General features: G+C 47.8%; 2 protein-coding genes across 2 annotated transcripts; both read left to right on the top strand.

Moving 5' to 3' along the window:
- Positions 1–254: 254 nt before the first annotated feature.
- Positions 255–2676, top strand: LOC136458230 (uncharacterized). The gene has a single exon (XM_066458209.1). The coding sequence runs from the start codon at positions 292–294 to the stop codon at positions 2473–2475; it is 2184 nt and encodes a 727-aa protein (XP_066314306.1). The 5' UTR covers positions 255–291; the 3' UTR covers positions 2476–2676.
- Positions 2677–19357: 16681 nt separating this feature from the next.
- Positions 19358–19921, top strand: LOC136460578 (uncharacterized). The gene is made up of 2 exons (XM_066460226.1): positions 19358–19558; positions 19616–19921. Exons 1-2 carry the CDS (start codon positions 19358–19360, stop codon positions 19919–19921), a joined length of 507 nt encoding a protein of 168 aa, XP_066316323.1.
- The last annotated feature ends 6690 nt before the right edge of the window (positions 19922–26611 follow it).

Here is a 26611-nt window from a genome sequence, read left to right as displayed (position 1 = left end):
AAATTTAAAAAAAAAATTCTCCTCTACCGACTAACCATTCATCATGTTGCACTGGTAACCGTATCATCTTACTAAGTGGAACCTTTTAATTGTAAGCTATCAACATCTGTAAGCTATCAACATCGTCTCTACTTAATTTCATTCAAAATTGTTGAGAATCTCTACAAGTCTACAACGACGCGCGGGGCATATCTTATACTATATATACACACACAGCACGCATCTGCTCGATCAATGCGACTGGATACGCAGAGGAGTAGGAGAGCTCACTCGGCTATAGAGGTGATCTAAATGTTGGGCGACTCAACGCTTGAGGATCTCGGCAATGGCGGTGTCATCGCTGCGGCCGTCCTTATCGTCCTGCTGGTGGCGTTCAGCACGTACGGCCGTCGTTTGTGCCGGCACCCGGCAGTCCGCTTCTTCGTGTGGGGTGCCTCCATGGTATTCCTGCCGCTCTCCTCCGCCATCCTCTCCGCCCTACTGAGCAGGGTCAAGGAGTCCAAGCACGAGAACCCTAACGCCCCTACCGGTCGTCGCAACTCCGACGTCCAGAACATGTGGACGCTCCTCCTGTGGCTCGTGCTCATCGTCACCCTCAAGTGCAACGCGAACATGGCCGCGACAGCAGTCACCGCTGCGGCCTCCTCGCCTGCGGAGGGTGACGCTAGCGTCGACGGCTACAGGATCAGGCCCCCCGTGGAGAACCTCGCGGAGTACGCCTGGCTGGCCTACCTTATCTGGCTCTGCGTTCCGGTGGCGGTATGGCTGGGCCATCTCAACAAAGCCATCTTCTTCTTGTTCAGCGCGCTTGGTCTCGCCAAGCTGGCGCTCAAGCTGGCTGCCTTCTACAGCGCGAGCGGCTCGTTCGCGCTGGGTAAGAACGCGCGCCTGATCGCCGGCTACATGGAGCAGCTCGTCGCCGACGGCGACGACGGCGGCCTGGAACAAGTGCCGCGCTACATAGTGATGGGAGAGAATAAGAAGTACGTCGAGGAGAGCCCTCGGGGATACCGCGTAAAGCGCGACGCCCTGCAGGACAAGTTCAGCGGCCTTGTCACACTGGACCGCGTGTGGCGGCTGGCTGAGCACGGGGATGGCGTCCTCGCCGAGAGGGTGGAGCTCAGGGACCTCTGCCTCTCCTACTCGCTCTTCAAGATCCTGCGGCGGCGGCTGTCAGGGTACCCTCTGGCCGACGCTGGGTCCGTTGAGGCGCTTAGCTTCGTGCTCAGAGGCATGGACAGCGCCGGCACGGGCGGCGCGATCAACGCCGACAGGGTGTTCCGTGTCCTCGTGGACGAGCTTTGGTTTGCAAGTGATTTCTACTACTCTCCCATCCCGTTGTGCATCTTCGGCGGATGGTGCGCCGCGCTCAACTACATCTGTTCCGTCCTAATCATCGTCGGAGCCGTCGCTGTGGGATGGATTTATCAGGTCAAGGGTGTGATACACTACACGTCGTATAAAGTCATCACTTACTTCCTCCTGCTCACCGTCGTGCTCGTCGAGGCATGGGAGATCGTCGCCAGCGTGTGCTCCAACTGGACCAAGATGGCGCTGATCGGCCACTACATAAGGCACCAGTCGCTGTGGCGCCGATCCAGCTGCGTCCACGCGGTGCTCACTGCGGTGCTGCACCTCAGGCCGGCGACGCGTTGGCGGGACAAGCTCGGACAGAACTCGGTGCTGGAGCCTCGCCGCTTCCGCAGGCGGACCGGGCTTCTCTCAGAGCAACTCTACGGCAGTTCGGGGCTCATGAAGTCCATCCCGGTGTCGCCGTTAGTCAGGGACGCGGTGCTCCGGTCACTCCTGAGCAGCTACGGGGACGGGGCGAGCCAAGACAGTGCAGCGGCACGCCGAGTCGGTGGCAAGGTGGACTGGGCGATGTACGGCTCCCACAAGAGCTGGGCGTGGGACGCTGACGGGAGCAGCAACACGGAACTGATCCTCGTGTGGCACGTCGGCACGAGGCTCTTAGAGATGAAGTCGACGTCAGCATCGTCGGATATGATCGCCGCCTGCCACCTCTCCTACTACTGCGCCTACCTGGTAGCGGTGGCGCCGGAGCTGCTGCCAGACTCCGCGGCGTGGACCAGAAGACGGTACAAGGAAGTGTCCGACGACGTGCGCGCCGCGCTTGGTGCGGATGGCGGCGGTGGCGGCACCGAGTCAACCGCGGAGAGGTATGAACGGCTATTGGCGGAGCTGAGCAAGGACTCGCGGGACACGGTGCTGCGGCGGGGCGCGGAGCTCGGCCGGCACCTGGTGGAAGAGTACGCCGAGGACGAGGCGTCGGCCTGCAGGAACCTGGCCGACTTCTGGGCGGAGATGCTGCTCTTCGTGGCGCCGTCGGAGAATGTCAAGGGCCACGTCCAGGCCATGGCGCGCGGCGGCGAGTTCATCACGCTCGTCTGGGCGTTGCTTCTCCACGCTGGCGTCACCACAAGGCCTAACACGCCGGTTGGTGCTATCCCGTAATCAGTGGAGAAGCATGTATATAGTAGTACAAGTACGGTAGCAAACTCGTGGCCTTTTACCTCTGTGCCTCTATGTTTTTAATTTAAGGAATGCATACTCATAAAACTATAGCTCGTCATATTACCTGTGTATATTTCTATGCAAACTGCAACCTCCGTCCTGAAATGTAATGGGTATTGAGTTGTCCTACCTCCTAAGTTAAAATATTGTAAGTTTAAATAAAGTTATAAAAATAATATATATGAAATATATTTTTTATAATTTATCTTTATAATATCATAAATATTGATACTATTCTTCATAAACTTGTTCAAATTAATATTAGTTTAACTTAGGAAAAATTTATGTTTACCTCTGCAACTACTTATCCAAATCCAAACAACTGTTTAGGTGCTGGTAAGGTACACATGATAGCAGAGTAGGCTTGTTTCCAAGAAAAGGAAGGCCCCCAAATATAGCACCATTTATCTTCTTCTAGATTCTGCAGTTGGAGCATGGCCAAAATTCCAGCAAGAACAACTAACTTCCTCAAAGCAACCACAGAGTGGGGTAGTAGAAAGTTATTGGTGATACTTTGAGCTGTAAAGGTAGCAAGTGAAAGATTCTGATCGTTGGCAAAAGAGTAAAGCTGTGGAAATTCTATATTCAGAAGCCCAAGTTCCACATATCATCCCAAAAGCTCACCGTGCGTCGATTACCCACCGAACATGAATCCACACCTCTGAAGTCCTTCGACAAGCTCACAACATCTTGCCACCAAAAATAACCCACTAGTCACTTGACATGAGGGGGAACTAGGCTAGAGTTAGAAACCCGACCAAGTTAGCTGCACCCACGGTGTATCAAAACTATTGTATAATTTGTCTGCAAAGTTTAGTAGAAGAGATTTGTTCTATGCTTTGAGATTGATAATAACCAAGCCACCTTTTGCTTTAGACCGACAAGCCTTTGTGCAATCCACAAGACATTTACCTTGTCTGAGTATCTATCGCCCATCCCAGAGGCAGTGCTTGCGAAAACCATCAATCTGCTTCATATGACTTTCTTGGGGAAATGCAAAGTACTTAACCATTACATTGGCAAAAAGATATTAACAAATTTACCAAAATTAGTCATCCATAATAAGATAGGTGACTGGTGATACCAGCCAAGTGCATCTCAATCCGACAAACTAGTGGGAAAAAATCAGTTACTGAAGGCCGAGTGTTGGCCGGTGTTGGGCAATGTTGCCAGAGCTGGCTCAATGCTATACTAGAATCTGCTCAGCACTATAAAAAAAGTCGCTATGGTGTGTTGGTGAAAGTTTCTTAAATTTGACCAGATTTATAGAAAATATTAGCAACATTTGTATCTTTAAATAAGTTTATTATGAGAATATACAGCTTGTTCGGTTGGGATTATCCCCTCGTAAACGATCGTAAATTTCCAGCCGGAACAGATTTTTCTCTCACACCAAACCAGCCAGCAATACTTCTTCACGATCTAGCAATAAACAAGCCCAGCCAAACGAACAGGCTGATATTCAACGATCTACTATTTATGTACCAAATATATTAATATATTTGATCACAATTAAAAATGTTTGATTTATGGGAAAGTGAAAATAATACTTTTTATGGGACGGAGGGAGTAGGCCATTAGTCTCTCAAACTTATTCTTGTGGCACTAGCTACTGCTACAAAGTGGAAGAAATTGCTCAATACTTAAGATTAGAAGAGAGACAAACACAGGTAAGACATGCAAGATTGACTTTATTCTTATTAAGCTTCAGCGTATTCGCCAAACTGTACTATCCGTATAAATTTACAGAACCATGAAGGGGATCATTATGTACTTATGTCCCATTTCTGTACTTTGCTTTTAACGAATGAATAATGATAGAGTTTACTATTTCCTTTAAAGGGCCATTTGGATCCCTTTATTTTGAGGAATTTTAAGTATGAAAATATGTGGAGAAGGGAGCCTTCCTACGTGCGTTTGGCGAAAGATACCTGGGGAGATGTGAGTTCTATCCAGGACATGCAACAACTGCATAGCTCATTAGGGAGGATGCGCTTGTCCTTCCTGGAAGAGATGGCTCGGTCAGAGATGCCCCATCTCTTGCTTGACCGAGCCAAAGGCATCACTCTCTCTTTTCTGGCCCATCTAGGCAGGAGAGACAGATCATGACCCGGATGTCCGAACTCTTAGCGAGGGAGGAGATTACGGCGAAGCAGCGTGCGCGGACAACCTGGTTAAAAGAAGGTGATCGGAACACCAAGTTCTTCTAGGCGCGTGCGCGGGAGCGTGCCAAGGTCAACCAAATCTCGGCCCTGCGTGCTCCTAATGGTGATCTAGTGACGGGTCAAGCAGAATTGGAGACCTTGGCCTCAACGTTTTATGATGAATTATTCACAGCCCAGCCGGTCTTGGAGCCGCACGGGATACTGGCTCATGTGTCACCACGGGTAACGAGTGCGATGAATGAATCTTGGAAAGCCCCTACACACGTCAAGAAGTGGAGAGGGCGCTGTCCATGATGGGAGCAAATAAGGCTCCCGGTCCCGATGGTTTCACGGCGGGCTTCTATCAAACACACTGGGATACTGTTGGCCAGAGTGTCACCAATGCTGTTCCGAATTTTTTAAATGGCGGGTAGCTTCCGGAGGCCATCAACCAGACAACGATTGTTCTGATTCCAAAGGTAAAGCACCCGCGGGACCTCAAGAATTTCAGACCAATTTCACTTTGCAATGTTGTCGGATATCTATATCCGGGTATCCAAACCAAAGGATTAATGAGCGTCACGTCGGCTCATCCGATGGTTAAGGACGTAACTGCGGCCTCGTCCGACCCCCAGGAGCCAAGCCACGCCTCGTCCAACTCCGAGGATGAGGTTTCCGCCTCGTCCGACCCCAAGGCGCGGGCTCCGACTCCGAGGACCCTAGGGCACAGGCTCCGCCTCGTCCGGCCCCACGGGGAGGGCTCCGCCTCATCCGACCCCCGAGTGTTGGATTCCGTCTCGCCCGGTCCCCAGGGCGGGATTTCCGCCTCGCCCGTTCCCTGGGGGTCGGATTTGCTACCGGACAAAAGCAGTGGCCCCAGGGTGGAACCCGAACCGCTTTAACCACTACAGCGTGGAGGCGTACGCCCAGGAGCACGTCTCGAGCGTGTCCTAATGCGACTGGCGGTCGCATCAGGCCATGCTGGGAGACTCACGTCGCCCACCACGTTAATAGGCCGGCACTGCACTGCCAACCCCCTGCCTGACCACCATCCAACGTCAGTCGACCGACGTTAGTTGACTAGCACTGTACCGCCAGCTCCCCGTATGGCCTCTGTCAGGGGACCCGTTGACTATTATGTCCGTGTGGCAGAACCTCCTAAATTATAGGGCCCACATGCACCTGTCACTATCCGACGACCTTTGACATCTGTGCATATGTTTCCGGTAACTTAAGAAGACTGTCGGGTGTCCTCGGGGAACCCCGAATCATCCACGATTTCCGAGCAGGATCATGTTACAGAGTCATTGCAGTATTACAACATTTATTCAAATATCTACACCAGAGTAAAAACAGCGGAAATCTTACAATAACATAATTTACAAACCAGTAGTTTCAAACCTTACAAACTATGTTCGGTGATTATTACAAACCAAAGTAGTAGTGGAGTGGCATTATACATAATACAAAACACACAATAGAACTGCCCTACCCAAGGGCCACACATTTACTTCTCATCGTCAGATCGAACAATAGTCATGCAGCACGATCCAAAACAGATCTGCTCATGAGGCTCACCTGCAAGAAGGGTCAACGAACCCTGAGTACAAAAGTACTCAACAAGACTTAACTGAAATAAGAACTGATAAACTCAGGAATGCAGGATCAGGGATTCAAGGTATGGCTTTAGCAATAATCAAAGTTATTTTGTGTAAAAGCTCTTTAATAAAAATTCTTTAATTCGACATTTATAGCTTCATAAAATCATATACAAAGCTGACACGATCCGTATGGAGATCATGAAACTTCATATCCAACACTTTTTCAACCAGCCTTAAGTTTCAGTTATTAATACTACGATGATGAACAGTGAGTTGAGTCTCCATAACCGAGGAGCAACGACGATTCGAACCGATTAAGCCCAGCTGGGGATTCCAGACCACACGACATATGCAGGTCCCCGACCTACATATACCAACCTACTCTCGGATCCTCTAAATCAAGAATGGGTCCGTGCCACCCGAGAATACAGTACTCCACTATTCTAGCCCATGGCCACATGGGTACACACTATTCTCGCCATCTCTCCACTCCCAGTGCGCGAGTAGCCATTCTCGTGCTAGAATCGCCAAGTTAAGGCTTACCGGAGTATGTGGTTAGTACTACAAATTCTCACCTCATGCAATTCAACAACGAACGTGCTTTAATCGACACAGGTAGAAAGAACCCGCTCACAAGACCTCCATGTCTTGTGGCTCACACACACCGAGTCCGCCCGGTCTAAATTTATTACTCCACATTCCCATATTACATGATAACATAAGTAACCAAAGTTTCATTTAAAACTTGTAGGTGGCAGGTAATCACCCGACTTTCATCGTTCTAAGCATAGCTAAGCAAAACTAGGCATATACGAATTTAAAACTGGTAATATGGTAAATATGGAATAACAAGGTTGGTAATGTACCAATTTGGTTTGTACTTGACTCCTAATCACTTAATGCAGTAAAAAGAAGCAAAAGCGAAATCAATTTGAAAAATATAAGGTAGGGTTGTATGCATCCGGGGCTTGCCTTCATTGACGGAAAAGTCCGGTTCCTGCGACGTTTCATAAGTATTCGATGCGACCTCAACAGACGGACTAACTTCCTCAGCAACTTGGTTAACTATCACGTGTTCACCTTCGTTCACTACACGTAGTAGCAATACAATGTTTAACATGATGTAGAATACGAAACATGATGCTTGATGATGATGCAAAATTTAACAATTCGAATACAACTTTCCTTCGCGGTACAGTGGCAAGTCAAATTAATTAAACCTTTTTCGCAACACCCAAATCAATTGCCAAGAATCATTATCAACTAATGACCCAAGGGAATCACTCAATAAAAAATTCAAACAAAACCTAAATCACTAAAGGTTACTATTTGCTTTTATGAATTAATTAATTAATTAAGAATTATGAAATAAATCAACTTATTCCAATTGACCTCAAAATTTTTGTAAATGTTCATTACATGATAACAAAGTGGCAAAACAAATTTCATAATTTTTGGATAAATAAATAAGCCTAGAAAAATAATGGAAATTCATTTATTAATTAATTGAGCAATTTTCATCACATTCAAAACTTACTGAAAAACATTATTTCATATTTTTCTTAAATATTATACATCACAGAGAAGTCACACAAAAATTTTCATAATTTTTGGAGCTTTAAATAAATCTACACAAAAATAACAAATTACATCACTATTCATTCAAATCTGAAAATAGAAAAAATATTCCATTTGAACGTTGAGTCACTGACAACCCGACCCCACTTGTCATCTTCAACCTCTGGCTTTGACCGCGATGGCGATGGCGCTGACTGACGCTAACTCGTCGATGGTGAGTCCAACGGTGACGGCCAAAGTACCAAAACACTCACAACAACATGGCACATCGATTGGAGACACTAGCTAACTCAATCACGACACGATTCAAGGTTGACGCCGGCCATGGCGGACGCGGTGGCATGGCAGTGCTACATCGGCGACGTGAAACCAGTAGAGCTTAAACAAAGGATCCAGGAAGCACCAGTAGCTCACCCCGAACGCGTTGAAGTAAGGAGCGAGGTTGGAGAAGCAACGGAGAGGCGTGACGACAACCACGGTGATCACGGTGGAGCAAAGATCGTCGATGAGGGAGAACCGGCGACTGCAATGATCAAAACGAGCAACCAACAAAGGATTAAGCACCACACCATCGAGATGAAGCCGTAGGTGCACAGATCACGGACAACGGCTCACCAGAGGATGCTGGCCGTGGAGAAACGTAATCTCGAGTAAGGTGGCCGACCGCGAGGAAGAAAGCGACAAACAGTGAACTCACGACGAAATCAATCGACTAGAGCTAGCTGGCTGGGTGCGCAAGGAGTAGGCGAAGCTATCTAGTACTATGCCGTGACGGTGAAGATGCTACCGCGACGGTGCGAGCTCACCGGAGATGAGCCAGGCAACGGGAAAACAGAGGAGAAGGAAACGGCAATGACGATGGCGGCTCAGGTTATAAAGGATGGCCAGGAAGCGCAAGGAAGCCACGGCGAAGCCATTTCCCTCGCCAGCGCGACGCCCAGACGGCCACGCGCGCGACTGGAAGCAAGCCGAAGGATCGCCGGCAATGTAGCAAGAGCGGTGAACACTGTTCATCGAAATTACAGAATTGCCATCTAGTTTAAAATCCAAATTACTCTCAAATTTGTATAACAACTCAAAAATCTCCAAAAATAAAAGTTGTTCAAAATCAAAAGTTCTACAACTTTTCTTTTATAACTAACCCCAAATTTGGTCTAGATTTTGAAATGAACTTTTGAATTCGAATAGGGGAAATTTAACGAATTACGCCTTTTCGAATTACTCCAAATTTTTCATAACAACTTTGAAAACTCCAAAAACAAACTTTGTATAACTTGTCAAGCTCTACACTTTTTCTTTTGGGCTCAACCCCAAAATATGCTTAGATTTTGAAATAAGTTTTCAGGGTAGGATTTAAATGCTGAAAATCAGGGTTTTCTCGAAAATTTAAAAATCCAAGCAAACTTTGAACTTGGGTTAAACAATACAATTCAACACATACCACATAAATATAAACTTGTTTTAGTGTATGCATCTCAAAGTTTTCACCAAATGTCAAATGCTTTGCAATGCGTATGATGACATGTCAGGTTTTAGTATTTAAACACCCGAGGTGTTACAATCCTTCCCCCTAAAAGAAATCTCGCCCCAAGATTCAAAGACATAGGGTAAGTAATGGAAAAAGAAATGTGTCGCAAGAACACATACAAAATATGTCCATAAAACAGTTGAGGTCCCTTTACAAAACACTATTTGTATCAACCTAGCTTAACTAACATTATTCTATATTGACGCAAGAAACTCTGGAAAATTTTCTAATAAGTAATCTTCTGATTCCCAAGTAGCTTCTTCTTCTGAATGTTGATTCCATTGTATCTTGTAGAACTTGATTGTCCTTCTTCGAGTAACACGATCTTTCTTATCCAAAACTCGGATAGGATATTCAGAATAAGTCAAATCTGGTTCAAGTTCCACTCCTTCAACCTCAACATTCTACTCAGGCACTCGGAGACACTTCTTCAATTGAGAAACATAGAACACATCATGCACAGCTGCAAGATTTTTAGGTAATTTCAAGCGATATGCCACTTTTCCATACCTCTCCAAAATTTGAGATGGTCCAATATATCGAGGTGCCAACTTGCCTTTAACACCAAAACGGGTAACTCCTTTCATTGGTGATACTTTCAGATATACAAAATCTCCTTTGCTGAACACCAATGGTCTCCGTCGTCTATCCGCATAACTCTTTTGATGGGACTGAGCTATCTTAAAATTACTCTATATTTGCCTAACCTTGTCTTCTGTTTCTTTCACAAGGTTGACTCCAAAGAATCTTCTTTCTCCAGGCTCAGACCAACTCAGTGATGTTCTGCACCTACGACCATAGAGTGCTTCAAATGGAGCCATTCTAATGCTTTCCTGATAACTATTGTTGTATGAGAACTCAGCCAAAGGCAGACATTCATCCCACTTTTTGGAATAGTTAAGAACACAACACCTTAACATATCTTCAAGTACTTGATTGACTCTTTCAGTCTGACCATCAGTCTGAGGATGATAAGCTGTACTGTACAGAAGTTTGGTACCTAATGAAGCATGTAAGTGTTTCCAAAAGCTAGAGACAAACTGTGTACCCCTATCTGACACTATGGTCTTTGGTACTCCATGTAAGCTCATGATTCTTGCTAAGTACATCTTGGCATATTGGATCGTAGGATATATAGTCTTGACAGGAAAAAAATGTGCTGACTTAGTGAGTCGATCTACAATAACCCATACTGAGTCAAATCCCTTTGATGTCTTGGGTAGACCAACAATAAAGTCCATACTTATGTCCTCCCACTTCCAAGATGGAATAGGTAATGGTTGTAATTCACCAGCAGATCTCAAATGTATAGCTTTCACCTTTTGACAAGTATCACACTTTGCTATATATCTAGCAATCTTTATTTTCATTTTTGTCCCCCAGAATCTTTGCTTCAAGTCATGGTACATCTTGTTACTTCTCGGATGGATAGATAACCTAGTAGCATGTGCCTCTTCTAGAATTGACTGCCGCAACTTAGGAACCTTTGGTACCACCAGGCGATCCTTGAACCATAGCACTCCTTCATCATCTATGCTAAAGCATTCCGCTTTTCCATTCTTGACTCTTTCCTTGATATGGGTTATACCCTTGTTTTCCTTCTGAGTAGCAACAACTTGATCTTGAATAGTGGCTTCAACAATTATGTTGGTCAAGTTACCTTGTTGAATTACTTCTACATTCAATTTCTCCATTTCTTGGCATAAAGTCAAACCCATTGTTCTCACTGCCAGATAATTGTAATAACTTTTACAACTAAGGGCATCTGCAACCATATTTGCTTTACCGAGGTGATAATGTACTTCCAAGTCATAATCCTTAATCAGTTCTAACCATCTTATTTGTCGCATGTTCAATTCTGACTGAGTAAAGATATACTTTAAGCTTTTGTGGTCTGTATACATATGGCACGTATTACCAAGCAGGTAATGCCACCAAATCTTCAGAGCATGAACCACAGCTGCTAACTCCAGATCATGAGTCGGATAGTGTTATTTGTGTTGCTTAAGTTGCCTGGATGCATAAGCATCGACTCGGCCTTCTTGCATCAACACACATCCAATACCAATACCTGAAGCATCACAATAAACATCAAACGGCTTCTTGATATCAGGTTGGGCTAATACTGGTGCAGTAGTCAATAATCTCTTCAAAGTCTGGAAAGCCTCTTCACAATCAGATGACCAGACAAACTTGACTTGGTTCTTCAACAATTTAGTTATGGACTTTGATACTTTAGAGAAATCTAGAATAAACCGACGGTAATACTCTGCTAATCCCAGAAAACTCCGAACTTGATGAACTGTGGTTGGCGGTTTCCAATCAAGCACATCCTTCACTTTGCTTGGATCAACTGCAACGCCTTCAGCTGACAAGACATGTCCAAGAAATTGTACTTCCTTAAGCCAGAAATCACATTTGCTAAACTTGGTATATAGTTGATGTTCTCTCAAGTGGGTTAGAACAATTCTGAGATGTTTCGCTTGTTCTTTCTTTATTTTTGGAATATACTAGAATGTCATCAATAAACACCACTACAAACTTGTCTAGCTCAGGCAAGAATACTAAATTCATCAGATACATAAAATGAGCTGGAGCATTTGTCAAACCAAAAGACATTACTAAGTATTCATATAATCCATATCTTGTGGTAAATGCCGTTTTGGGAATATCTTCAGGCTTTATCTTGATTTGGTGATATCCTGACCTCAAATCTATCTTGGAGAAAACTTTGGCTTCGGCCAATTGATCAAAAAGCAAATCTATCCGAGGTAAGAGATATTTATTCTTGATGGTCACTTCATTCAATGGACAATAGTCGACACATAACCTCAGGGTCTCATCTTTCTTTTTCACAAAAATTGCTGGACATCCCCAAGGTGATGAACTAGGTTGGATAAACCCCTTCTCAATCAATTCTTGTAACTGAGTCTTCAACTCGGCCAATTCCTTAGGTGGCATCCTATAAGCTCTCCGAGAAATCAAAGTTGTTCCAGGTTGCAACTCTATGTTAAACTATATATCCCTATCAGGTGGTAGACCGGGTAAATCTTTAGGAAACACATCCGGAAATTCATACACTACCGGGATATCTCTAATCTCTTTGACAGCAGTTGCACAAATCTTGCCCACTGATCTTCTTAAGGTTGGAAGTTGGATGAGAAGTACTATCAGGCAAACTTACCCTTAAAGTTCTATTCAAAGCATCTATAACAGCCTTATGCTGATACATCCAATTCACTCCCAAGATTACATCTATATCCTGATCCTTAAGGATAATCATGGTAGTGGGAAAAATATGCCCACCCAGGTTTATGGGTACCTGGTATACCATTTCCTTAGTACGCAGACGTCCCCCGGGCGACTATATAAAGAAACTTTCCTTTGTTGCCCCAATTGAAATTTCATGTTTTACCACAAATGTTCTATTGATGAATGAATGAGATGCACCCGAATCAAAAAGTATAATTGTAAGGTGATTAACAATAGGAAACATACCCATCATCATTGGCTCCCCTTCCGGAATTTCTCCAGCTTGAATATAGAACACCCGTCCTGTCTTCCTCTCATCTTTGCCCTTCTGAGCATTCTGATTAGGGTTTTTGTTTGGTGCTTGACCCTGTTGTGGATTGGTAGGGGCCTTCTGATAATTTTGATTAGCCTATCTAGGATATGGACATTCCCTAGAGAAATGACCAGTCCTTCCACAATTGTAACATGGATAGTTGTGACCCTAGGACGTTGGAGCATTACCACCAGGAGCATTGGTCGATTGTGAATTCGAGTAGGTTATAGTAGGACGGACATTTGACTGTTGCCTGGCTTGGGACTGTGGCAGATGATAAGGAGGATGATTATGATGTACTGGATGATAAATCACCCTCTGCCTCTTCTGATTTCCTCCAAAAGATCTAGACGACATACTCTTTTTCTTTTTGAGCTCCTTATGCTGCTGATACTTTGACTCTGAAGCAATTGCAATATTTACCGCCTCATGATAAGTAACATTAGTACAAGTTGTCATCATTGTCTATAGCTTGGTATTCAGACCTCTCATAAACCACCTCTTCTTCTTGGCATCTGTATTGACATGTTTAGATGCATATTGTGATAGGTGATTGAATCTTCCCACATACTGCATCACTGTTTGATCTCCTTGCTTCAAAGCAAGGAATTCATCTAGCTTCATAGCCATAACTCCTTTAGGGATATAATGGACTCTGAAGGCAGTACGGAACTTAGCCTAGGTTATTGGAATGCCAGTTGGTTGTATAGCCACTAAGTTTGCCCACCAAGCACTTGCTGAACCTCTAAGTTGCTGGGTGGCAAACACAGGTTTCTGATACTCTGTGCATGGAATAAGATCAAATTTCTGCTCCATGGTTCGAAGCCAGTCATTAGCCTCCAATGGTTCATCTGCCTTGGTGAACACCGGTGGTCTTGTGTCTGTAAAATTAACATATGTAGGCTCCTGTCTGTTATGGTGGCGACCATGGTTTCCATGTATCTGATTCTGATTACTCTGAGCTATCTCATGAAGCAAACAAGAATTTTCGGCCGTCACATTGATAAGTGCGGTTATAGCATCAGCCAGATTTGTTGGAACTGGTGGCGGATCTAGAATACCATCCTCATCTTGTGAAGTTCTAGGAATATACGAACCCCGCGTACAACGCATCTGCTCATAATAAACCAAACTTTATTCACAAGTCTTTATTGATTTGCACCAAAGCTTACTCCAGACACATTACATAGAGTTTACTTAATATAAACACAAACCCGCAAGTACCAAAATAAGACTACATAACTTAACTAGAACTAACTATTATACAACTCTACTCCTTTCCTTGATCACTTCAAACTTCTGGCTCGGTATCCATTCTGGAAATATTACCGCCTTCATTATCACTTTCATCGATCATTACTAATTCTTTAGGATCTTCTTCTTCTTCTTCCGATTCGTCATCATCGGCAAGGATGACACCAGGATCCATGGCATCAGCTTGGGGTTCATGATTTGGATTTAGTAGATTGCTAAGCCTATGAACTTCCTCATGCAAATAAGTATTATGTTCTTCTAAATCTTCTACATAGAATTCTAGCTCATGAGTTCTAGCTCTAGCTACATTTTCCCTATGCCATGCTTCATTCCTTCCCTCCACCATACAAACTAACATACTTTCACAGTTCCTGTGTGCAGTGGTGAGACATCTCAATTGATCCTGTAATTCTCCTACCTATATAGCATCCAAAGCCCTATCTCTAGTAGCTTGTGCTAACTCTGTAGAAATCCTCTGTATCTCTACCTAGGGATCAGGCCTAGAGCTGCTACTACTAGCACCATCATTTCTAGGGGCAAGTTGGTGATGAGGAACTCCTTTGGGTCTAGTGGACTTATGGGGCGTCATCTTGGTACGAGCCATACTGTAGGAAGCCAATTTAATCCAAATAAGATCATTTGATCAAAGTCTAAAGAGCAGCTATGATGGATTACATTACTCAAACCAGACTCACTACTCAACTCCAGACTCAGAGGTGAAGGAAGTAACTAGTAAATTAATCATGATGCATGAATCGTTCTTATGAACAAAAACATCAAAGTTTATAATGCACATAAACAACATTTATTTTTATATAGGGCATAGTAAGATTACTACTCCACCACACAAAACCTTTTTAATCAAATAAGGAATGTTGAGAAAGAAATAAGATAAGTCAGAAGCAATTTGGACACAATTATCAAGTTAAATTTAGTCATCCAAATCATTTTGAAGTTTTTGTAAAACAATACAACAAAAACCTTGCAACGATCGCACCGATACCATTCTGACGTCGGCCATGGCGGACGCGGTGGCATGGCAGCGCTACACCGGTGATGTGAAACCAGTAGAGCTTAAACAAAGGATCTAGGAAGCACCAGTAGCTCACCCTGAATGCGTTGAAGCAAGGAGCGAGGTCGGAGAAGCAACGGAGAGGCGTGACGACGACCACGGTGATCACGGCGGAGCAAAGATCGTCGGTGAGGGAGAACCGGCGACTGTAGTGATCAAAACGAGCAAGCAACAAAGGATTAAGTACCACAGCATCGAGACAAAGCTGTAGGCACACAGATCATGGACTACGGCTCACCGGAGGATGCTGGCCACGGAGAAACGTAATCTCGGGTGAGGTGGCCGGCCGCGAGGAAGAAAGCGACGAACGGTGAACTCATGACAAAATCAATCGACTAGAGCTAGCTGGCTGGGTGCGCAAGGAGTAGGCGAAGCTATCTAGTACTATGCCGCGACGGTGAAGCCGCTACCGCGACGGTGCGAGCTCGCCGGAGATGAGCCAGGCGACGGGAAAACAGAGGAGAAGGAAACGGCAATGACGACGGTGGCTCAGGTTATAAAGGATGGCCAGGAAGCGCAAGGAAGCCACGACAAAGCCATTTCCCTTGCCAGCGTGATGCCCAGACGGCCACGCGCACGACTGGAAGCAAGCCGAAGGATCGTCGGCAATGTAGCAAGAGCGGTGAACACTATTCATTGAAATTACAGAATTGCCACCCAGTTTAAAATCCAGATTACTCCCAAATTTGTATAACAACTCAAAAATCTCCAAAAATAAAAGTTGTTCAAAATCAAAAGTTCTACAACTTTACTTTTATAACCAACCCCAAATTCAGTCTAGATTTTGAAATGAACTTTTGAATTCGAATAGGGGAAATTTAACGAATTACGCCTTTTTGAATTACTCCAAATTTTTCATAACAACTTTGAAAACTCCAAAAACAAACTTTGTATAACTTGTCATGCTCTACACTTTTGATTTTGGGCTCAACCCCAAAATATGCTTAGATTTTGAAATAAGTTTTTAGGGTAGGATTTAAATGCTGAAAATCAGGGTTTTCTCGAAAATTTAAAAATCCAAGCAAACTTTGAACTTGAGTCAAACAATACAATTCAACACATACCACATAAATATAAACTTGTTTTAGTGTATGCATCTCAAAGTTTTCACCAAATACCAAATGCTTTATAATGCGTATGATGACATGTCAGGTTTTAGTATTTAAACACCTGAGGTGTTACAGTCCGCTCGGATGCGATGGAAGACAAGAACGGCGCATGACGCCTACACGTATGCTGCAGCGGCCAACAGGTCCCTGGTACGACACCACTGCCACCACGATCTACAGGGTCAGCGGGACCCACGTTAAGAGGAGGATGGCACACCCTTGGGAGCCTTATTTCTCTTTCTTTTTTCCCTCTTCCCTTCTCTCGGTCTCTGGTATCATGTTCTCTCCCCTTGGTCTATAAAAGGGAAGGCAGGGCACTGTTCATGGGGAGATCGATCGACCAATAGATCGAGCAATCGAACCACAGAGACTTGGGAGCTCTTCCCTCTCTCGCCAGTTTGTAACCCCCTACTACAAACTTAGTGCTGGTAACACAGCAGCCTGAAACTAGACGTAGGGGCATTCGGCCCGAACTAGTATAATCCTCGTGTCCTCTTAGCACACCATCCGGGTCAGACATGCAATATACAAATTTACTAGCTGGTGGCAATTCAAAACACCGACAGTTGGCGTGCAAGGTAGGGGCCTTTTGTGCGTCTCGACATCCAACACTAGGCCTCAGATGGCTAGTCACGACATCAGCTGGGTCCTGGATGCACATGCGCGCTTCGGGGTCCTAGAATTCATCATCATGGTGGAGGGAGAGCTGGCGTGTGTGCCCGTCATCATTCAACCCCTCCACTCCACCAGCCTCGATGCGATCACTGAGGCGCTCGAGGAGCTGCGGCTATGTGCGCCGGAGGCCCATGCCCCTGAGAGCGGCCAGCTCCTCGAATTCGAGGATGGGCAGTTGGAGCGTCAGCTCGGCGTCTTCCTAGGATCCCAACCATCCCAGGAGCGCCTGCATCACCTCACCTTCTCGTTCACCAACATCATGGCGTAGCTTACCGGGGGAGAGCCGCTCTCCCTAGAATACCTCATCCGGAGCGCCCCGATAGTGCTCCCGTTCAGTCTATGCAACGCATGATTTCATCCCTAGCGAACGATGAGTTCATGTGGGTGATCGAACATGTTGTGGAGTCTTTCCATGACCTCCTCACAGAGGAGCTAGAGTCACCCTCTGGCTCTAACTCCAATAGGGAGAGCCATCATCTATCTTGTGAATGCTTCATGATAGGTACCCCCGAGGGACACATCGAAAGCATCCACGAGGAGGAGGCTACCTCGATGAATGACCTTGATGATGAGGTCAAGGGGGATGCAAGAGCCCCACCCCACCTGCAGGTGGAGCAGCTGAAGGCCCGACACCTAGAGCTTAAGGAAGCACGACTCCAGCTCGCCAGATCGAGCACCATGGAGACAGGGGGTGCGCATGTGCCATGGCCCATGACGTGAACTAGAGGATCGTCGAGGATGATCAAGCGCTCCCGCACTTTGCCTGGGCAAGCAAAACATTGCTGCTATGGCAACCTTGCTCAAGGGGCTTCTGGGGCCTACGACGCCCGAGGATCGATGGGCCCACCATGAGATTCACACGCTACTCAAGTGTGTAGCTACGTAGCAGGCCAAGAGCTTGCTGTCTCGGTGACGGGAGCTCGACGCCAGCCAGCGCATGCCCTCAGTGTGACCCAACAAGGACGCATTAGTCCACTAGGTGCCGCATGGTAGCAGGCCATGCATCATGGTTCCGATGCAAGAGCGTTTTGGCCACAACCGTGACACGCGCGACACCCACCGGTGTACCCACAGTGATGCGGAGGAGGGGGCAAGCTGTGGTTACCACCCTCACTATGGTGGGCGCTACGACCGCAAGGAGGACCAGAGTCATAGCCCTGAACCAACGGGGCCCTAGGCTTTTGGTTGGCATATCCTCTAGGCGGCGGTCCCACCCTGATACCGCCCATTGACTAACATCCCGAAATACTCTGGGGAAACGAACCCTAGTTTGTGGCTTGAGGACTACCAGCTCAACTACTGGGCCGATAATGCAGTTAGTGACGACTTCATCATCCACAATCTCCCACTGTTCCTGACCGACTTGATGCGAACATGGCTGGAGCACCTTCCGCCCAACTGCGTTTAGAGTTGGGTGGATCTAAAACAAATCTTCATGGGGGAAGTTCTAGGGCACTTACGTGCACCCTAGGAACCCCTAGGACTTGAAGAACTACTAGTAGAAGTTAGGAGAGACTCTCCGTGAGTACATCTGACGCTTCTCCCAGTAGTGTAATGAGCTCCCCAATGCCGCTAATGCCGACGTCATCAGAGCCTTCCTATCAGGGACCTCCTGCGAGTCCCTGGTCCATAAGTTGGGACATAAGGGCCCATGGACTACCAAGGAACTCCTCAACATCGTGACCGGCCACGCTCTGGCTAGGAGGCAGTTGGAGCATTGTTTGATCGCTCTAGAGGCAAGGTGAAGTGGGACAAGGACGCCGACGAAGGCCCCTCTGACTGTTTGAATAATAAGAAGAACCGAAAACGGCATGGGGGCTCACTCGTGGCCGCCGCCGAGTGAAAAGCAGGTCGAGCACCAGCCGAGGGCACCCCCAATCACTTTGACAAGCTACTTGAGGGGCCAAGCCCAAACCATGCCTTCTCCATCAAACACATATACAAGGAATGCTCCCTCATGAAGCATTCCTTCACCGGCGGCTCCAAGAAATGGGAGCAGAAGAGGAAGCCCGAGGCAGAAGCCAATGATGCTAGAGAGAAGGACGGTGGCTTTCTGTTGCTGGATGGCTGTCTCATCATGTTCGATGGGCCAGAGGCATATAGCTCCAAGCGCCGATAGAATCTCATGCACCAAGAGGTCTACGAAGCCGATCCTGCCACGCCCACTTTCCTCAAATGGTCAGGGTCTCCCATAACCTTCGACCAATCTGACCACTCGGATAGCATCACACACCCAGGCAAGTACCCGCTCGTGGTCAATCCTATCGTTGAAACGAAGCGGCTCACCAAGGTACTGATGGACGGGGGCAACGACCTCAACATCATGTACGCAGAGACACTTGATGCCAAGGCCATCGACCGATCGCGCATCCTACCAACTAGGGCACATTTCCACGACATCGTGCTGGGAAAGCAGGCCATACCAATCGGGCAGATCGACCTGCCCATCATCTTTGGGAATTCGTCCAACTATAGGACAGAGACCCTCACCTTCAAGGTAGTCAGGTTCCCCCCGGTCTACCATGCCATATTGGGGTGACCGTGTTATGTGAAGTTCATGGCCGTCCCTAACTACACCTACCTCAAGCTCAAGATGCTAGGTCCATGCAGGGTCATCACTGTCGGCACTTCTTTCCAGAGGGCCTATGAGTATGAGGTTGAGAGCTGCGAGCTCACTTCGGCGACCCTCGCTTCTGAGGAGTTTGCAGCCATCGGCAAGGACATCGCTGAAGGAGTGCCTGGCACGAAGCGGGCGGCTAGATCCTTTGAGCCTACGAAGAACATCAAGGAGGTCCTCGTCGACCCTGACAACTCCACCGACAAGATGGTGTGCATCGGCACCGCCCTCTCCTCCAAATAGGAAGGTGCACTCATCGACTTCCTCCATGCCAATCAAGACATCTTTGTGTGAAAACCCTCGGATATGCCAGGAATTCTGAGTGAAGTCACCAAGCATTCCTTGAAGATCAGGTTGGGTTCTAGGACGGTCAAACAATGCCTGCGCCGCTTCAACGAGGAGAAGTAGAGGCTCATCGGCGAGGAAATCGCTAAGCTCTTGGCAACCGGTTTCATCAAGGAAGTATACCACCTAGAGTGGTTGTCCAATCCCATTCTAGTAGAAAAGAAAATTGGGAAATGGAGAATGTGTGTTGACTGTATAAGCCTCAATAAGGCATGCCCAAAGGATTCGTTTCCTTTGCCATGCATAGATCAGGTAGTTGAATCGACCTTGTGGTGTGAAACCCTATGCTTTCTTGATGCATACTCTGGGTACCATCAGATCATGATGAAAGAGTCCGACTAGCTCATGACCTCTTTCATTGCCCCATTCGGATCGTTCTGCTATGTTACAGTGCCGTTCGGACTCAAGAACACCGAAGCTACGTACTAGCGTTGCATGACCAAATGCTTTGGAGACCTCATTGGGTGGACCATTGAGGCTTATGTGGACGACATCATAGTCAAGTCCAAGCAGACCAACTAGCTTGTGGTCGACCTAGAGTAGACCTTTAGGAAGCTCTAGGAGAACGACATCAAGCTCAACCCCAAGAAATGCATCTTTGGGGTCCTAAGGGGCATGCTGCTTAGATTCATCATCTCCGAAGGCGTGGCATTGAAGCCAACCCAATAAAAATCTCAGCCATCATGAGGATGGGCCCAATTCTAAACCTAAAGGGAGTTCAGAAGGTTATTGGGTGCCTTGTAGTGCTTAGTCACTTCATTTTGTGCCTCGGCAAATGGGGGCTCCCCCTTTACCGGCTCCTAAAGAAAACCGACCGATTCATGTGGACGCCTAAGGCTCAAGAGGCGCTGATAAGCCCAAAGTGCTCCTGACGAAGGCCCTGATTCTGGTCCCGCTGGCTGAGGGAGAGCCGCTCCTACTCTATGTCGTAGCTATGACTTAGGTGGTCTACGCCACCTTGGTTGTAGAATGCGGAGAAGAGGGACACGTCCTCAAGGTACAGCACCCCATGTACTTTGTTAGCGAAGTCTTGTTCGACTCCAAGACATGCTACCCCTAGATCTAGAAGCTCCTATATGCCATCCTTATCACCAAGAGAAAGCTGTGCCACTACTTCGACTCACACCAGGTGACCATCATGTCATCTTTCCCCCTCGGCAAGGTTATCCAAAACTGGGAGGCCACGAGGAGAATCACAAAATGGGCACTCGAGCTAATGGATTAGGGTATCACGTACGCCCCACGAACAGCCATCAAGTCTCAGGCACTGGCTGACTTTCTAGCCGAATGGATCGAGATCTAGATGCCACCGGTGGCCATCGAGCAGGAGTACTAGACAATGTACTTTGAGGGGTCACTGATGAAGAAGGGCACCAAGGTTAGGCTTGTTTTCGTTTCCCCCCTCAGGGTGTGCATGAGGTATGCAATTCACATCCACTTCCTGGTTTCAGATAATGTGGCTGAGTATGAGACACTCATCAATGGCTTGCGCATCACCATTGAGTTGGGCATCCAATGGCTTGACGTCTGAGGCGACTCACAACTGGTCATCGACCAGGTCATGAAGGAGTCAAGCTACCAAAATGCCAAGATGGCTGCGTATTGTCATGAGGTCCGACAGTTGGAGGACAAGTTCGATGGCTTTAAGCTCAACCATATCCTAAGGTGGCTCAATGAAGTAGCCAACATGTTAGCAAAGATGGCATCGAGCTAAGAGCCGATCCCCACCGGCATCTTTGCTAGCGACCTGCACAAGTCCTTGGTCCAATACGAGGAACTAGAATAGACTAGCATCAAGCCACCAGTTTTGGGCTTGGGGGCTGACCGACCCTCAGTTCCACCTGACCTTGAGGTAATGGAACTCGTCAAAGACCTAGTGGTAGAGGCTAACCCTCCAACCAACTAGAGAACACCTTATCTTGATTGCCTCCTCCATGAGGTTCTCCCTGCCAACAAGATGGAGGCCCGATGGCTCGCGCGTCGTGCCAAGTACTTCATCGTCATCAAAGGGGAGCTCTACAAGCGCAGTCACACCAAAATCCTATAGCGTTGCATCCCCAACGAGCAGGGGAAGGACCTATGGGAAGACATCCATGGAGGGGTCTGCGGACATCACGCCGTGCCTAGAACCTTGCTCGAAAACACATTCTGTCAAGGTTTCTACTAGCCAGCCACAGTGGCCGACATCGAGCAGGTTGTACACACCTACAAAGGATGCCAGTACTCCGCTTAGCAAACTCACCTATCGGCCCAAGCTCTCTAGATGATCCCCATCACGTGGCCATTCGTGGTCTGGGGGCTCGACCTAGTAGGGCCCCTCAAGAGGGCACCCCCAGGGCTTTACGCACTTACTTGTCGTCGTGGGCAAGTTCACAAAGTGGACAGAGGCTCGGCCGATCACCATGATCAAATCTGAGCAGGCCATGTTGTTCTTCATGGACATCATCCAACGATTTAGGGTCCCAAACTCCATCATAACCGACAATGACACATAGTTCATGGGGAAGAAATTCCTCTGGTTCTACAATGACCACCACATCTGCATTGATTAGGCTGCCATAGCACATCCCTGCACAAACGGGCAGGTCGAGCGCGCAAACGACATGGTCCTCCAAGGCCTCAAGCCTAAGATCTTCAACCGGCTTAACAAAGCCAACAAACGATGTGTCACGGAGCTCCCCTCGGTTACTCTAGAGCCTAAGGACATCTAGCAGCCAGGCAACCAGTTACACACCATTTTTCATGGTCTATGGCTCTGAAGCCATCCTCTCGACTGACCTTGACTGTGGAGCGCCGAGGGTCAAGGCCTACAACGAGCAGGGAAACAAAACATCTTTGGAAGATGGCATGGACATGCTTGATGAAGCACATGATGTCGCCCTACTCCAATTGGCCAAATACCAGCAGGCGCTACGATGGTACCATAGCCGATGCGTGCAGGGTCACGCCTTCAGCGTAGGCGATTTAGTCATTCGCCGAATCCAGAGCAACAAAAATCACCACAAGCTTTCGGCGTCGTAGGAAGGACCATACATCATCGTAGAAGTACTCTGACCCACCACCTACAAGCTCAAGACAGATGATGGAAAAGCCATCACCAATGCCTAGAATGTCGAGTAGCTACATCGCTTTTACCCTTAGTCTTCCTGTTCCAATGCTTCCAATATGCTTATCAAACTAAGTAATGTTTCTGCAAAAACTGAAAAATGTTACCTCCTATCGGATTCACTTTTGATCTAATTGGTCTTCAGTAACACCCAACCCTGACAACTACCTGGGGTCAGGTTTTACTCGGGGGCTGATAGGAGTACATATACTCAGAAATATTTTCCCATCCGACCCTTCTTTTTTATGACAAGACCTAGAAATAAGAGTTGTCGAAAACTAACGATGAGTAAAACTGGTAGGAATACAAAAAGCCTATGCCCCGATGGCTACGGCATCGCTTACTCACTAGTGTGATCATTACTTAGTCACTCGCACCTTAAGTTTCTAATGCCTTAACATAAAACAAGAGTCGGATCGCAACAAACTTTATATAGGAGTACATATACTCAGGGACATTTTCCCATCCGACCCTTCATTTTTATGACAAGACCTAGAAATAATGTTGCCAAAAACTAACGATGAGTAAAACTAGTAGGAATGCAAAAAGCCTACGCCCCAACGGCTACGACATCGCTTACTCACTAGCGTGATCATTACTTAGTCGATCGCAACTTAAGTTTCTAATGCCTTAACATAAAACAAGGGTCAGATCGCAACAAACTTTATATATATATATATATAGAAAAGGCCAAACAACATTTCCAGCTGTAATAAAAGTCTTTAAAAAAAGACTAACACTGGACTCAGCTATCTAACTAAACACCCTTTGGCAGGATTTCTTCTCCGACCTTCTCTGCCAGGTCCTGCGCCGGGGGAGCCGCTTCCTTCTCAATTTTGTCCAGCTCAGTGTCAGTGTAGCCAGGCATGAAGCCCTCACTGATCACCGATAGGTCAATGTTAATGTAGTGGGAGCGGGCGATGGTGAATGTGCGATGGATGCCGGTGTACAGGGCCTCCCTTGCGAGCATATGCACCCGATCTAGGATCTCCATGGGCGGGGAGACCCCGAGGTCATTGAAGACCAACCCGATGGCAGCGTGCAAGGTGTTGTGGTCATCACTCTCCAACTTCAATTGAGCCCGCACCTCGAAGAGTTGCCTCTATAGGACTGCCCAAACCGAACATCAAAGAGCGTTAAAAAACTGACTACAAACATCAAGCAAAAAGGTAACCAGAGCCTCACCTTTCACTTGCTCCTCGAGGACCATCTTCTCCCTCTAGGGCATGCCAACATCCCTAGCCAAGGTGGTGGCCAGGCCCTTGGCTTCTTCCTTCAACTTCTACTTGCTTTCAAGCGCGCCGAGCGTCGGCGCTCTCTTGACAGGCAAGGTCGAGTGCCGGGCGGAGTCGCCCAAGCTCCACGGCATCTTCCCCGGCCTTGGCGACCATAGCCTTGAGCTTGTCCTTGGCCTTGTTGGCATGTTGATGGGCTTCCCATTCCTTGGTCTAGAGGCTAGCCACCTCTTCCTGCAGCAAGCCCCTAGACCTCCCTCTCGCGATGGAGGAATAGGTTTCTTCTCCCGGCTGCGCATCACAAGGGACTGCAAAAAAATCAGGTTAGAACTATATAAACAGGGCTCAAAAGTAGAAAATGCGAAGACATGACAAACCTGGCCGGCTAGGGTGACATCATCCTTCAACACCCCCAACATGTCGGTCAGAGAGCAGACTATGAACTCAAGTCCCGAGCACACGCTCGTCCAGTCTTTCACCTTCGCCGGGTCATCGAGGGTGAACACCGAGTCGCTCGGGTCCAGCCACCTGGCCCAATGGAGCCAGTCTCTTCCCCATGCGAGCAGATCATCGCTCGACCAAACAAGGGAATAGGAGGGCACAGCCCCAACCAAGGGGTCGGCCATCGCAACCATCGGCGTTGGCCCAACAGGAGCCGATGGTACCTCCTCTGTCACCGGCGCCCCCTCGGGAGCAGACCCTTCGATGGCAGAGGAGGCTAGCAGCTTGGGCTCCAAAGTCCAAGCCATTGCCATGTCTATAGGGGATGCCTCAGTTGTGCCTCCTCCCATTTGCCCCACCTCAGGCACGTCGATCGGTGCGGGCACTGATTCCACAAGCGTCTGCTCTGGCACAATCGGTGCCTCCGCCTCCCCCGCTTCCTTAGGCGGCGGCGCACCCCTAGCACAATCACGATGCACCCCCAGCACCATGCCAGTTGGCTCCTGGGGGATTGGCCAATGCACCAGGATCTTCTATGGTTCCAATGCCAGGCGGTTGCTGGAGCCAGTCCTACGAAAAGCGCCAACATCACACGATGAAATCCGAGAACACAACGAAAGGGGAAAAAAGTCATTAACTCACCTCGACGCCATTATCCGAGAATGTTTTGGGGGCTAGTCACTCGACTATGACCTCACCACGTCGGCAATTGGAAACTTCGATCCCCTGGTGGGGTTGGTTGGAGCGGGGTGGACTTGCTCCTCCGACCTTAGGGGCGCATCCTCCACCACCGATCTTGGAGGCGCATCCTCTTTGATTTGTGCTGGGGCTTGCTGGGGAACTGAGGTCACCCTGACGGGGTCAGTCAGAGCAGGGCAGACTTGCTCTGCCGACCTTAGGGGCGCGTCCTCCCCCATCGATCTTGGAGGCATATACTCTTCGGTTTGCGCTGGGGCGTGCTGCCAAATTGGGGTTAGGTTGGCCTACCCCACATCGGCCTGCTCATCCTCGCACGCAAGCGCGTCCCATGGGATGTTAGGGTTAGACTCGTCCTCCTCCTCTTCCTCCTCTTCCTCCTCCTCATCGCCATTGCTCTCCTTCGAGCCTTACCGGCGCTTTCCACGCTGTAGCTTTGCTTGCTCCTTCCTCACCTTCTTCCGCTCCTTCGCCTTCGCCGCCTCAGCCACGATGTGGTTCGCTGCCCTCCTGGCTGCGTCCTCTGGTAGCGGCAGGTTGGACTCATGGGCAAAGAGGCCGGGCTTAGAATATGAGAATGGAGGAGGGTCGGCCAAGGAAAGAAACTCCAAGAAGGCTTACTAGTTCAATGAAACTCCTGTCCGGCCACATCACGGGATGCCCCGGGACTGGGTACACTAGGGCAAGATCCACCGACGAATCCGCCGGGCACTCCATCGCCTTCTTGATGCGTTGTGCCATTTTGCCAATGCTAAGGGCCTCACCGGCGACCATCATTGTCCCTTTAGTCATGGAATTCGATGTCATCTTGTACATCGAAAGAGCACGTGCCATCAGCGGTGCTAGCCTCCTGACATGGTATGCTCCAATGATGCCAGTCCCATAAAGACCGTGGCCCTTTAGAGTCACGATGGCTTTGTGGAGGTCACTGAGCCTCTTCTGCTCCTTCACGATGGGCCCATACCACCTCACATCCGGCACCTCCTCGATCAGACAGGGGGCGGCGGCATCATTCCTTAGGTAGAACTAGAGCTTATTCCACCCCTTGTTGGACTTCGACAATAGGATGGACATGTACTCCGATGATTATTTGCCTCAAAGATGGATGCT

The sequence above is a fragment of the Miscanthus floridulus genome, chromosome 6 (genome assembly GCF_019320115.1).
Source record: "Miscanthus floridulus cultivar M001 chromosome 6, ASM1932011v1, whole genome shotgun sequence".
Classification (NCBI taxonomy): Eukaryota; Viridiplantae; Streptophyta; class Magnoliopsida; order Poales; family Poaceae; genus Miscanthus; species Miscanthus floridulus.
The sequence above is the reverse complement of the archived record's forward strand: the minus strand, read 5'-3'. Positions and strand labels throughout refer to the sequence as shown.